General features: G+C 35.1%; 1 protein-coding gene across 8 annotated transcripts in view; it reads right to left on the bottom strand.

The window, feature by feature from the left end:
• NFIB (nuclear factor I B) overlaps nucleotides 1–13,204 on the bottom strand; it is a 241,099-nt gene that overhangs the window by 56,454 nt on the left and 171,441 nt on the right. For all 8 annotated transcript variants that reach the window (XM_032139821.2, XM_032139823.2, XM_058431226.1 and 5 more), the window contains exons 5-6: nucleotides 11,774–11,894; nucleotides 8,293–8,411 (exon numbers count right to left, since the gene is read on the bottom strand). In XM_032139821.2, the coding sequence (XP_031995712.1) occupies nucleotides 8,293–8,411; nucleotides 11,774–11,894 (240 nt within the window). The remainder of the gene's footprint in view (nucleotides 1–8,292; nucleotides 8,412–11,773; nucleotides 11,895–13,204) is intronic.

Here is a 13,204-nt window from a genome sequence, read left to right as displayed (position 1 = left end):
AATATAATCTATGGACTAAAGTTGAGTCCTGATTCACACAAGACAACCTTTGAGATATTCTAGGGAATTTGAACATGGATTATATGTTAGATTATATTAAGAAATTAATGTTATATTTGTTAAATTGATAATAGTACTGTGATTATGTAAAAAAAAGTTCATTGTTCAAAACAGATCTATTTACAAGCAAAATGACAGATATCTGGGATTTGCTTTAAAATACTTTTAAAAACTGGGAGATAGTAAATGCAATAAGACTGGCAAAGTGTTAATAACCGTTGAAGCTGGGTGACGGTACAGTGAGGTTCACTTTACAATTCTACTTTCAATATTCTCCAGGCCAAAAGACTTCCTAAAATTGTGCTTAAACATTCATTTCAAACAAACTCTTCCCCACATTTATTCTTCGAAAGCATTCATATCTTCAGTTTATTTTAGTTCAAAAAATTTTAATCCTGGCACTAATAATAATAGTTGATTTATATGTGTGTGTGTATGTATATGTAAAATTTTACCATCTCAAAATTTTGTTTTGAGAATTCTTTTGGAACCCTGAAAACTCACAAATACACCTCTATTTTCTCATTCTAGTTCTGTTAGGTCTAACAGTCTTCCCTAAGCTTCCCAAGAAAAGTGTCCCTCTGGCAAGACTTGCAAAGCAGTGTTTAAATCTCCTAGGCCATTTGTAAGTTTACATGCTGATTCCCTAGGCAGGCTGTAGGATAACAGAAAACGAAAAAAATCCCTTGAACAAAGATCTAGGCTCTGCCATTCATTACTTGGGACAGGACAGCCTCTCTGATCCTTGGACTACTTAGCTGTGAAACAGGAGCTTGAATTATGTCTTACTAAGGGTTCTAATAATTTATGATCTGTACCTGAAAAATCAATTTCTTATTGTATATGATATTGCGAGTCTAATAACTCAAATGACACTGGCTTTCCAAACTACTTCACAATAAGCTTAAACATGAACTCAGTATGTAAAAAGATTTGAAATAAAACCTTTTCTTATGCAGAGAAACTTTGTATGGCACACCATGATATTATCTCCCATGGGTTTCCCACTTCCCTATTTTAAGCTGTGTTCCATCGAGCTAGAAACCCAGTATTAAATAGAAAGTTGTTATTTTTTCAAACTAATTATCTATTGTGGTTTTTCTGCAAAATGCTGTATTTTCAAATCTTTAAGCCTCCAGAGCACAGAAATATGAGCACGACTTTTCCATATTAATCAGTACCAGCCCTTCTAACATGTATACAAGTTTACCCCATCCAAAATGCTATTCTTGATTAGAACACATGAAGGGGGAACAAACATTCACTAATTAGGAGGCAATGTGGGGAATTCTGATGAAAGCCTTCACCAACAATTTATTGTTTTCCTTTCCATTTTGAAGAAGATCGTGTTGTGATTTTTCAATTACAGCAGTGTAGCAGTGTAGCTGAAGAGGCATTCCTCTTCAGGGTGGAAGCATCCTTGAAGTTTGCTTTCCAATGCCAGGGTAGTACCTGGAAATTCACTTAGAGTTCTTTACTTTTGATATTTTCTATCATAAGAAGCTAAACAAAGAAACTTAAAAATTGGGCTTGAACATCAAATTCAAACCATCTCTTCTTCATATTCATCCATCAAACACATTTGTAGCTCTCTTTTTTTCTGGTTCAAAACTCTGATATTTGAATATTTGCTATTTCATCCCAGTGATACAAACTGCAGGAATGTAAGGAATTGCTGGTGTTCTATTTGGTTCCCAAAGAGAACTTTAAAAGTTCTTCCAGTATGGTTACTAAGCTGTCTGCACTGCCATTTTCTAGGACTTCATTTAATGTTAATGACTCCCAGCTAGCAGTTATTCAACCATTTATGAAAGCTGCTTATTCACTCAGCTTCCACAGCTCTAGAGAAATCTTGAGATTATATCATTCGTCAGACTGTGATTTGGGCTAGAGCCCTGTGTTCCAAAGTTTGAGCCTAGGATTAACGCTCCCTATGGATTCTTTGATAGAAACAAAAGGTTCTGAAGTCACAAACTTAATAAACATGTTCAGTCAAGAGCCACTCCTGGATATTCACAGCACACAGTAGCATATTAAATATTCTGCATATTCATTTATGAACGAAAATAGCTGAAATTTTTTTACAAAAAAATTTTCCAAATTTAGCCGACCACTGTTTTGTATGTAGCATACCTTTTCACATTCCTAAACTCACATTAGGAAATGCTGGGGAGCCTGGGGTGGTGGCTCACACCTGTAATCCCATCACTTTGGGAGGCCCAGGTAGAAGGATCAGTTGAGCCCAGGAGTTCCAGAACAGCATGGGCAACATAGTGAGACCCCAGCTCTACAGGAAATTTAAAAATTAGCTGGCATGGTGGCAAGTGCCTGTAGTCCCAGCTACTTAGGAGGCTGAGGTGGGAAGATCACTTGAACCTGGGAGGTCAAGGCTACAGTGAGCCATGATCGTGCCACTGCACTCCATCCTGGGCAACAGAGAGAGAAAAAATAGAAATGCTGGCCTCTGATTCTGGTTCGGTCAGCATGCTATCACACTCTTATTTACTGTTACTTATTTCCTGATTGAGCACATAATACTAAACTGGCATTTTTACTCTCTAGCCCCCAGTGTTCCCTTGGGCCCTCTGGCTTAATGCATTTGACATTTAATACTATATCCTTATAGAACTCTAGAAAGTACAAATTGAAATTTAGCACAACAGTTAAGACTACCTTACTAATGAGAATACTTTCAAAATTATCAAAAATAAATCTCTAGGACTTGGAAAGAAATTAAAATTTCAGACAGACTTAACTGAGAAGACATTTATATAACAGAACTGGAGATTTTTATAAAAATTAGTATTTTTATTTTTTAGTACCTAAGACACCAGAACACAATGCCTAAATACAGCTTGAGAGTCCAGTTTAATTTTTCAAACTATTCTCCAAATTGTAATAACATGCCAATATACCAAGTAGTGCTAGTTTTTGCTAACATGCCAATTTATTGATTTTATGTAAAGATTTACCGCTCATCGTCCTTAAAACTAAGCTAGCTCTAAAGCATGGAGTCGGTTCTCTCATAATCTTATTTATTTTAGTCCCCGATTTTTCTGAACAGTAAAAGTTATTTTTCCATTCGGGAGGTCGAGGGCTGGAAACTTAACTTATTCATATTTGTGTACTCAATGTCTATAAAAATTCCTCCAATATGATAGACACTTGACAAATTGTTCACTGAACCAAATTATCTCAAATCCTATACATGTAGAAATTAATAACATTTTACTGCATAAAGTCTTTTTGAATTTATATTTTATCTAAGATTACAGGTTGTTTAAATACTCATGTGGCTGAAAAGCTGTTCAAATTTCCATTTAGAAATCCCCAGCTGAGGGCAACCCGCTCAGGTCCCCTTCCACACTGTGGAAGCTTTGTTCTTTCGCTCTTTGCAATAAATCTTGCTGCTGCTCACAAAAAAAAAAAAAAAGGGAAATCCCCACCTGCATACTGCAAATATATTTACCATATCATATTTTTTCTCACTAAATGTCTATTAAATGTTTTAGAAGTTTTACATTCAGACTTAGATAAATTAGTGACTATTAGAATGACAGTAGCAAAGTGACCTTATAAAGAATTATTTTCAATGTTTAAGCACACTATTTATTTGTCTGTTAAATTACTGAGTGATATGGTTTAGCTGTGTCCCCACCCAAATCTCATCTTGAATTGTAACTTCCACAATTCCCACGTGACATAGGAGGAACCTGGTGGGAGGAGACTGAGTTATGGGGGCAGATCTTTCCTGTGTTGTTCTCGTGATAGTGAATGAGTCTCACAAGATCTGATGGTTTTAAAAACAGGAGTTCCCTGCACAAGCTCTCTCTTTGCCTGCCGCCATCCATATAAGACGTGACTTGCTCCTCCTTCCACCATGATTGTGAGGCTTCCCCAGCCACATGGAAAAGTAAGTCCAATAAACCTCTTCCTTTTGTAAATTGCCCAGTCTCAAGTAGGTCTTTATCAGCAGCGTGAAAATGGACTAACACACTGAGCAATGGAATACAACTGGATTTAGTCTCATGACAGTAACTTCAATTAGACGAAAAACTATGATCTCTTATTTTTCCTCTTATATCAAGTTACAAAAGATTGCTCTAAAGAAAAATTTCAAAAAAAGTACATCAACTAGGAATTGAGTCTCTGAATTGACTCAGATGGAAAAAAAAATTAAGAAAGACAAGATCTTAATGGAATTTTTTAAGGAGGAAGTACTGGAATAAAAGAAATGTTAACTTGCCTATTGATAGTCTAATCTGGTTCTATTCATTAATCATTAAAATCTTAAAGGAAGAAAAACAATATCCACAAAAGAAAGTTTTTAATAGAGAGAGAAGCAGTCAGAAGTTTAAGACCAGGATTTACAGAAGAGACTAAGAAAGGAGAGGATATTCTGAAACATAGGAAAGAAATATAACAGTTGTTGGATACCCCTTTGCTAGTGACTCAGTATTATTTTCCTTTTCATTTCCTTCTGTATGTATAAAATAATACAAAATAAAAATATAAATATTACATAATATAGATGCTGACTAATTTAATTTTCATCACTATTCATCAGAAGAAGCAAATTATATAGCCCCCTACCAAATGTTTAACACCATTAAATTATGGTTAGTTTTAAAATATTCATGTCTATATTTGCAAAAGTATAAATTACAATTCCCTTATAATCAGTAAGTTGTAACTTTTTGTTTTGAAAAGAAATGAAATAAGGACATAATTAATTTATTATTGTAATATGCTAAAATAAAAATACTTTTTCATTAAGTTACTAAAATTGCATGAACATATTATTACATAAACCTAGATTTTGTGTTAATATTTTGCTTGATTTATTTTAAGAACAGAATACATATAATAATTTGGTCATATTATATCCTTTATTTTTGCCTACTCAGAATAAATCTCAATGGTTTAGGTTGTTATTTCAGATTGAAAGGGAAAGTAGAATGCCATATATTGTCCATAATTTTGTTATCTTTGATTCTCATATTTAATAAATCAATTTTGCTAAGGGCTATGTCAAGAATAGATTTTAATGCAAATTTAACGCTAACAGAATAAGGCATACCCAGGAAATAATTAATAGTAAATTTTAAGCATTTCTGCTCATTTTAAACACAAGCATATTTTAATCAACCAATAAATAGTTACTGAGAATCAACTAGTACAGGGCTTTGTAGGAGAAAATATTATAAATACAAGACATGTCAAAGCTATTTCAATGACCAGAGTGGCACTCAATATGTGCTTTAGACAACTCCCTCCATCACAGGCAAGTGTGTCTAAAGAACATTAGAAGATAGACAAGAACAACCGTTGGGCATTTCATTTTGCAAATTTTTAAAAAGCAATTTTCTAAGAACAAAAGGACTGCATTGGGCTTAGCAAATTTATAAAGATAGTACTGTATTGCCCGCATTTCTTCACTGTAGTTGAGTCTTCTTCCCACAATGGCTTATTGTGCACATTACGAAGTCTTCAGGGTCTTCAGTTAAAGTGATAGAGAGAGAGAGAGAGAGAGAGAGAGAGTGTGTGTGTGTGTGTGTGTGTGTGTGTGTGTGTGTGTGTGTGTGTTTAAAACGCACATTTGAGAATGGAATATTCTTCCTTACTCTTAATATAATATGCCTTTCCAGACTCCTCCAGTAAGTCTAGTCATCTTGACAAAAGAAAATCACCAAGACAATACAATGATTTCACAAAGAAAAAGAATGACAGTTTCCCTTCTACTTTTCAAAAATGTTTCATAATATGATTTGAGATTGGCTTTATTCAATAGGCTTAAAGAGGAATCAATTCTTACAAAGTGACACTCTCTATAATAAAGAACACCTACACTTCTGAATAACGCATCCATTCCCACACATTCACAAGGTTATTACCATTAAAATCTTTTCCAGAAGAATTTTCTGACAGGGAAAGTATGGCTTTGTTTAGAATAAGCTGACAATGTCAGTAAAACAAGCAATAAAATATAAAGGGTTGAGGGTTTTGTTTTTCGTTTCACTTCTGCAACTCTGGTAAAAGTCTCTATTATATCTTGCCTTCACTAATGAGACTGGTGTTCTGCCTATCAATGGTTCATTTATACAACTATTTATTGTACTCCTACTATGCATCAAGTGTGTGTTAAGTGCTGGTTACAGTAGTAGTCAAAATAGATAAGGTCCCTGCTCTCATAGTGTAGACAGATTTAGACAACTAATCCCATAAATAGCTATATGATTACATATTATGAGTACAATGAAAGAACAGTACTGGGTGTTGACAGAGAAAACTAGGAAGACAGAATTTAGACTGAAATTTCTCAGTTTAAGCTGGGCTCTGAAGGATGACAAAGAGTTTGCCAGATGAAGAGTTAGAAGAGCATTCCAGAGGTCATAACTTATAGGAAGGTCCCGGTTGTTGAATTCTCAACTTTAAATAAAGCAGTGGGCTCAAGTGCAAGCAAGAGGAAGCAGAATGTCAGCTGCCAAGGCTATGGCCTGTTGGTCATATGAAAAGATTCCCATTTTTTCCTGAGAGCAGTGGGAAGTGACTAGAGGATCTGAAGTAGGGGAGTAATATGCTGTTATTTACATTTTATAAAGATGATTTTTGCCTACTGCCTGAAAAACAGATTTGGTGGGGTCTCTCATGAGGGGAGTCTCAGAGACAAAATGCCCTCTGAGGGGGGTCTCACAGTCAAAACTCTCCAGTTGAGTTTCATATCCTTGCATAAAATGACCCTTGTCATCTCCATTATTTCCCTCCATGTGCTCTGTGTCCAGCCACATGGCACACACAGCCATTCTGAAATTTGCCTCCCCATGTAACACATGGTTATGCTTTTGTCTCAGTTCCCACCACCACCCTCTTCAGCCCCTCACTTCTTTACCAGTTAGAATCTCAAGGAGGTTTAGGTGAGATTTAGGAATTGAGCTTTGAGTCAGTTGTGCTAAAGGAGGTACACTTGACTCAAAGGCCAATGTCTCCATGAAGATTTTTCACTATTCTTTAAACCCCATGGCACTCGGTATAAAAAATTTGAGCAGCAAAGAAGGAGCACTGAATAAGGAACTGACTTTGGCCTTAACTGTTAAGGCCCAGAGTTATGTGTCTCCTAAGAGTACTCAACATAGAGTACCCCAACCCTCACCAATACACACCCAAGTCTTGGGCTGAAAACCATTATTCCTTTCTTTTAGATTTTTTTTTTTTTTGAGACAGGGTCTCACTCTGTTACCCAGGCTAGAGTACAGCGGTGCGACCACAGCTTACTCCATCCTCTGCTTCCCAGGCTCAACTGATCCTCCCACCTCAGCCTCCTGAGTAGCTGAGACTACAGGCGCACACCACTATGCTTGGCTTAAGTTTTGTATTTTTTTGTAGAGATGGGGTCTTGCCACATTGCCCAGGCTAGATTTTTTTAATGCAGAATTCTATTTAAAAGACAATTTAAAAATACATGTTTATGCTGCTGACATAAGATCTTATTTGCACACATGCTTACCTACCACCAAAAACTTCAGTTAGCTAATTTTTCTATTTCCATGCCTAATAATCTCCCTCTGATTGTGGGGGAAAGCATGGATATGTCTAATGAAATATACCAAATCCAACAGACTTTAAGAAGAGCTAAGTCTCAATCCTTCTGGGTCTCAATACCCGTTTCTTAAAGTTATATTTCTCCTCAAAGCTGCCCTAGAACTGGGTCACAGTTTTATCTAGAAAGCATAGCTAGATTGACTCCGACACAATGTATCTTACATTACACTTTTCTTTATTGTATATGGTCTACCTACTTCCAAAAGGAATTGCAGGTTCCTTTAAATGACAACTTTCAGTTCCTGGCACTTGCAAACTGCTTAAAGTTTGGCTCCCTGCAACACTCCATAAAGAGGAGCAGGCGGATCTAATTGAATCACAGTTTGTGGTTCTGCTGTACTCCAACCAACAAATGTAGACAGACCATAATCAGTCACATACATAATTGTGGGTTCTAAAATATCATTTTGTCTGAAAAAAAGTCCAACGAAACATGTAAAAATAAGATTTTGGATAAATTAACTTTGACGACATTTGACTAACATATTATCTCAAAAATAATTCTACAGGAATCATTTTATGAAAAAATATACAATCCATATTGGTTTAATTATGAAATTTTGACTAAACGAACCTTAAGAAACGAGCCAACATTTTACTCATGGTCTCTAGAGGCGTCTCCTTATTACTCACCTTGATCTCTTTCATGCCATGTTCGACTTCCAGCAGCTGGTGAATTTGGAGAGGGGTAAAAGTCTCCTGTAGGACTTGGTTCCATATTTTCATCTATGGATATAGTTTTGGGTCTTTTGCTGTTAAAATATGGCAATAGTTATATTAATGGGATTTCTGGGAAGATGTGTACATTTTAAAGTAAATGATCTGAGAAGATCCTTACTGTGAAAATTTTCATAAGCACAAGTAATAGTATCTCAGAATCATTTTGAAATAATGGTGAGTATTCAAGATATCAATAGTAATAGCAAATATTTCTAGTTGCATATACCGTTTATCATACCATCTTATACCTAAACCTGTCTAACAAATATGGTGTTCATTATATTTATCTTTCAAATGTATTTCCAACAAAAATTCCACTAATAAAAAGTGAACTCTTAATGTTGCTTGCCATCTAACATTAAAATTGTGTTATTGTGTACCTGACTCATTATCATTATCAATACTAACAGTGTTCCTTTTAATAGCACTTGTCATTGACAATGCAATCCAAAGATAAGGTAATAAAGTAAAACAAGAGCTTTGGAGTCAAGACGGTCCTAGTATAAAATCTTGAGTAGGCCACGTACGAATTGTTAATAGTAAACTCCTTAACTTACCTAAACTCAGTTTAATCATCTGTAAATTGGAAACAATAAAACCCAGTTCAAAGGCAGACGGTTGGAAGGGTAAAATGAGTTGTTAAATGTAAAGCTTTTAGTTAAGTGGCTGGCATTTAGAAGATACTTATCAAATAGTAATTCTTAGTAATAACTCTATAATTAATAATAAAAAATTATAGTATTTTACTGATTATAAACTATTTTATATATTATTCTTTACTTTTTCTTAAAACTTAGATTATTGATTCTTTATTCTTAAAATCGACTGTGAAAAAAAGAAGGCCATTTCCAAATTCAAACTAAATGGCACACTTCTAAAATGATAGTTTTTTGGTTTTTTTTTGTTTTTTTTGAGATTGGGTCTCACTCTTTCACCTAGGATGTAGTACACTGTGGCTCAATCTCGGCTCACAACAAACTCCACCTCCCGGGCTCAAACAATCCTCCCACCTCAGCCTTCCAAGTAGCTTGAACTACAGGTGCCTGCCACCACACCCAGCTGATTTTAGTATTTTATGTAGAGATGGGGTTTTGCTATGTTGCCCTGGCTGGTCTTGAATTCCTGGGCTCAAGGGATCCTCCCACTTCAGCCTCCCAAAGTGCTGGGATTACAGGCAGGAGCCACTGTGCTGAGCCAAAATGATACATTTTAATATGGAAATATGACTCATCTCAATGAATAAGAAAGGTGAATATACAGAACAAAGATTAAGAAGCTATTTTATACCCATACTGGTTGATATACTTCTTTCATGTGCCCCCACCAATATCCTATAAAGCAGATAGTTATGAAATTATGACTATAAAAGTGAATTTTTTTCTTTTTTTGTTTGTTTTTGAGACAGGGTCTCACTCTGTTGTCCAGGCTGGAGTGCAGTTGCACGACCACAGCTCACTGCAGCCTCAAGCTCCTGGGCTCAAGTGATCCTCCTACCACAGCCTCCCAAATAGTTAGGATCACACACATATGCCACCAAGCCTCGCTAATTAAAAAATTTTTTTGTAGAGAGGGAGCTGTCCAGGCTGGTCTTGAACTCCTAGGTTCAAGTGATCCTCCTGCCTGGGCCTCCCAAAGTACTGGGAATCCAGGTGTGAGTCACTGTGCCCAGTGAATATTTTTTCTTTAATTAAAAAAAAAATCTTATTCACACCTATGTTGGTAAAACCTTTTTAAAAATCTTCAAAATTAACTTTTTGCGGCAATAATAACCATAATGTTATAGGATTTCAGCTTTGAAATTGACCTCAAAAATCATATACATAAACCAATCCCCTTGTTTTTACAAATGGGGACACACATTTGGAGAGATTCAGTGGATTGTCCAGGGCAAGTTAATGGAAGCAGTCAGACATAAGTTAAGGACATCTGACTTCCAGAAGTGTGCTCTTTCCACTGCACTGTTTCCAAGCCCTTGAATCATGTATATGTCTGAGTACATTTGTAGATACTCATGATTAATATTTGACTCACAATTCTCCGAGTATTAACATGACGTAGAAGATGGCAATTTCTATCCATGCTAAGCTTAGTTTCTTCCCAAAGTACCCAAAGTTAGACCTTACATTTTAACTCTCTTTTAAATCTATTCTCTCATCTATGAGTCAGCAGAAAATTTGTTTGAAAAACTTAAAATTGGGGACAAATTATATGCATAAGGAAGTACTAGAGAAATGTTTTTTAAACCTTGCTTATTCTGAAAGACAGTATCTTATATAGTCATGAAGAAAGATCTGTGTTGACAACATACTGATTTAGCAGATAAAATTTAAAAATTACTACTCACATTTTAAATTTAGAAAAATCAAAGCATTTCTAAAACTTTGATATGTCAGAGACTATTTTAATAATAAACCAAATTATCTTGCTACATAATTTAACTATACGAAAATGGTTTAACTGGAACTGATATAAAATTGATCTTAGTTTATAAACATACATATGCCCAGTCCATAATTAATTCAAATTGAAAGGCACTACTGAGAATAGTTTAGAAAAATAAATATACAGGTATCCTTTTATTTTTAAAAAGTTGACATTGTAAAATGAGTGTTTTGCTCTAGAATTCATGTATGCTCTTATATTTGATTACACATATATTTAATGCTCTAGGAATGAGATAGGTCTTGAAGATCTAGCTCAAATAAAAAAAAAATCAATACATCTGTAATCTTTATTCACCCTGACTGACAATTACCATGAGAAGATCAGGAAAAAAAAAATGAGAATGTTAACAGAGAAGTAAAAAGCAAAGAGAACTCTCTCTAGCTGACCCCCAACATAGACTGGTTAAACCAAATCTCAGGGAAGGTAATATTTTCATTGGTAACAGAGAGTTAATTAAATTAGTCAAAAAACATCAACTAATTGAAGAACTTGGCAAACTGTGGTCTTTAATTTTAAGGCTAGGTAAATGACACATTTTATTTTTTAAGTTTCATTATCCTTAGCTTAGATGTAATATTTGGGTAAAAGTTACCAGGAATCAGTTATAAACCAGAGATCATGGCCACAGCAACATCATTTTTAAAGTCATCAAAAGATTTTGTTAACTTATAGTATTTTAATATTTCCTACAACAGGACAAAAATCATATTAATATGTTTTCCTAGTTACCTGTCCCCCTGAAAAAGATTTTTAAAACTGCTGTGTACAAGTTACATTTAATTTGTAACAGCCGAATAAATTTAACCAGGAAAGATTAAAAATCTGTGTACTACCAGCAAAAATTATTTCCCATCTCTCTTTACCTACCTACCTATCTATCTGCCTATCATCCACCTACAAACCTATATGTGTATCAGCTGAGAATATAAGCAGCCCTTCTTTCAGTTACCTGCTTGGTGGAGAAGACAGCGACCTCTGAAGATTGACCCCCGAGTTCATGTCATGATAGTATGGTTGGCTTGGGATTTCTCCAATTGGGAAGTTGACTCCAGTTCCCTGGGTTATGGGCGCTGAGGAATAAGACAAAGAAGCACTGGGAATGACATTCATATTTCTGACCTCTATTCAAATGTAATAATCGAGAATCTTCCATGCTTCTGGTCAAAGATAGAGAGAAGTTTATTCACCTTAAGCCTCTAATACCCACCATACAACCTGGGTAGGACCTGAAAACTTGCTCACCTTAGCAACGTTCAAGCTTGGAAGTCTGAGGCAATCAGATTATAATCACTGGTTACCAATTTCCCTAATCCTATTCCTCAACCTTCTTTACTCACTCCTTTATATTAGTTGACATTACATCTGTCACTCTGCTAGTTAAAAATGCCTAGGAGGAAACAGAATATACGAGTCCTATCACTCAGCAACACCAAACAAGCTGCTTTGCACTACTTAGGCTCTCGAAAACCAAATCATTGTTAAATAAATAAACATAGAACCGTTTCACAAAAAAACAGCAAAAATTATTATTCGCAGCCTCCCTGTTAGGATATAATAATAATTATTAATATCATGACTTCTAATCCACTCAAATATTAATGTTGATATTAATGCTGATAATATAGAACAATAATTTTTGGTTTGTAACATAAAGGATAAATGCTTCAGGTGATGGATACCCCATTTACCCTGATGTGATTATTATGCATTGTATGTCTTTATCAAAATATCTCATGATATTTTGTATAACTATATCTGTTCAAATTTTTAAAATTTAATTTTAGATATCATGAACAAATCTGTGAGGCAGCATATTGTGTTAGAATCGCCGTCTTGAGAGATAAATAGCCTTTTAAACTCCCTCTGTATTATAAGCTATGTGCCCTAGTTTCCTAACTGTAAAATGGGAGTAATAATAACCTGACACATATGATTATTTTGAGGATGAAATGAACTAGGTAGTGATAAGAGCCTAGAATCATGCCTAGGGTAGAACAGGTGCTCAACGATTGTGAGTTCCCTTCCTTCTTTGCTTTCTCCTCCAAACTTCTTCCCTGGTAGACTGGAATGGTTAGCAAAGATGAACAGTTCAAAAATGTGTTGAAAGCAGAGGAAGAGGTATAAATGAAGCTGTTTGCTGAAATTTTGTTCATTCAACAAATTATTGACTGTGTCCACTGCTGGTAGGTATTGGCTGCAATGTGTACAAAACAGTCTCATATATTGCCCTTAATAAAAATATTGGGCAACAAGCTGGGTAAGTAAAACATTCATGCAAAACACATAAATACCAAAATAGACGAAAATGAAACTGTCCAAATTAATGACATGATCCAAAACTGCTGTAGAATTTCAAGGGAAAAAAAATCCAATACCAGCT

This window comes from Hylobates moloch, unplaced genomic scaffold (assembly GCF_009828535.3).
Source record: "Hylobates moloch isolate HMO894 unplaced genomic scaffold, HMol_V3 SCAFFOLD_19, whole genome shotgun sequence".
Classification (NCBI taxonomy): domain Eukaryota; kingdom Metazoa; phylum Chordata; class Mammalia; order Primates; family Hylobatidae; genus Hylobates; species Hylobates moloch.
Note: the sequence above shows the minus strand (reverse complement) of the source record. Positions and strands in the feature narration are given on the sequence as shown.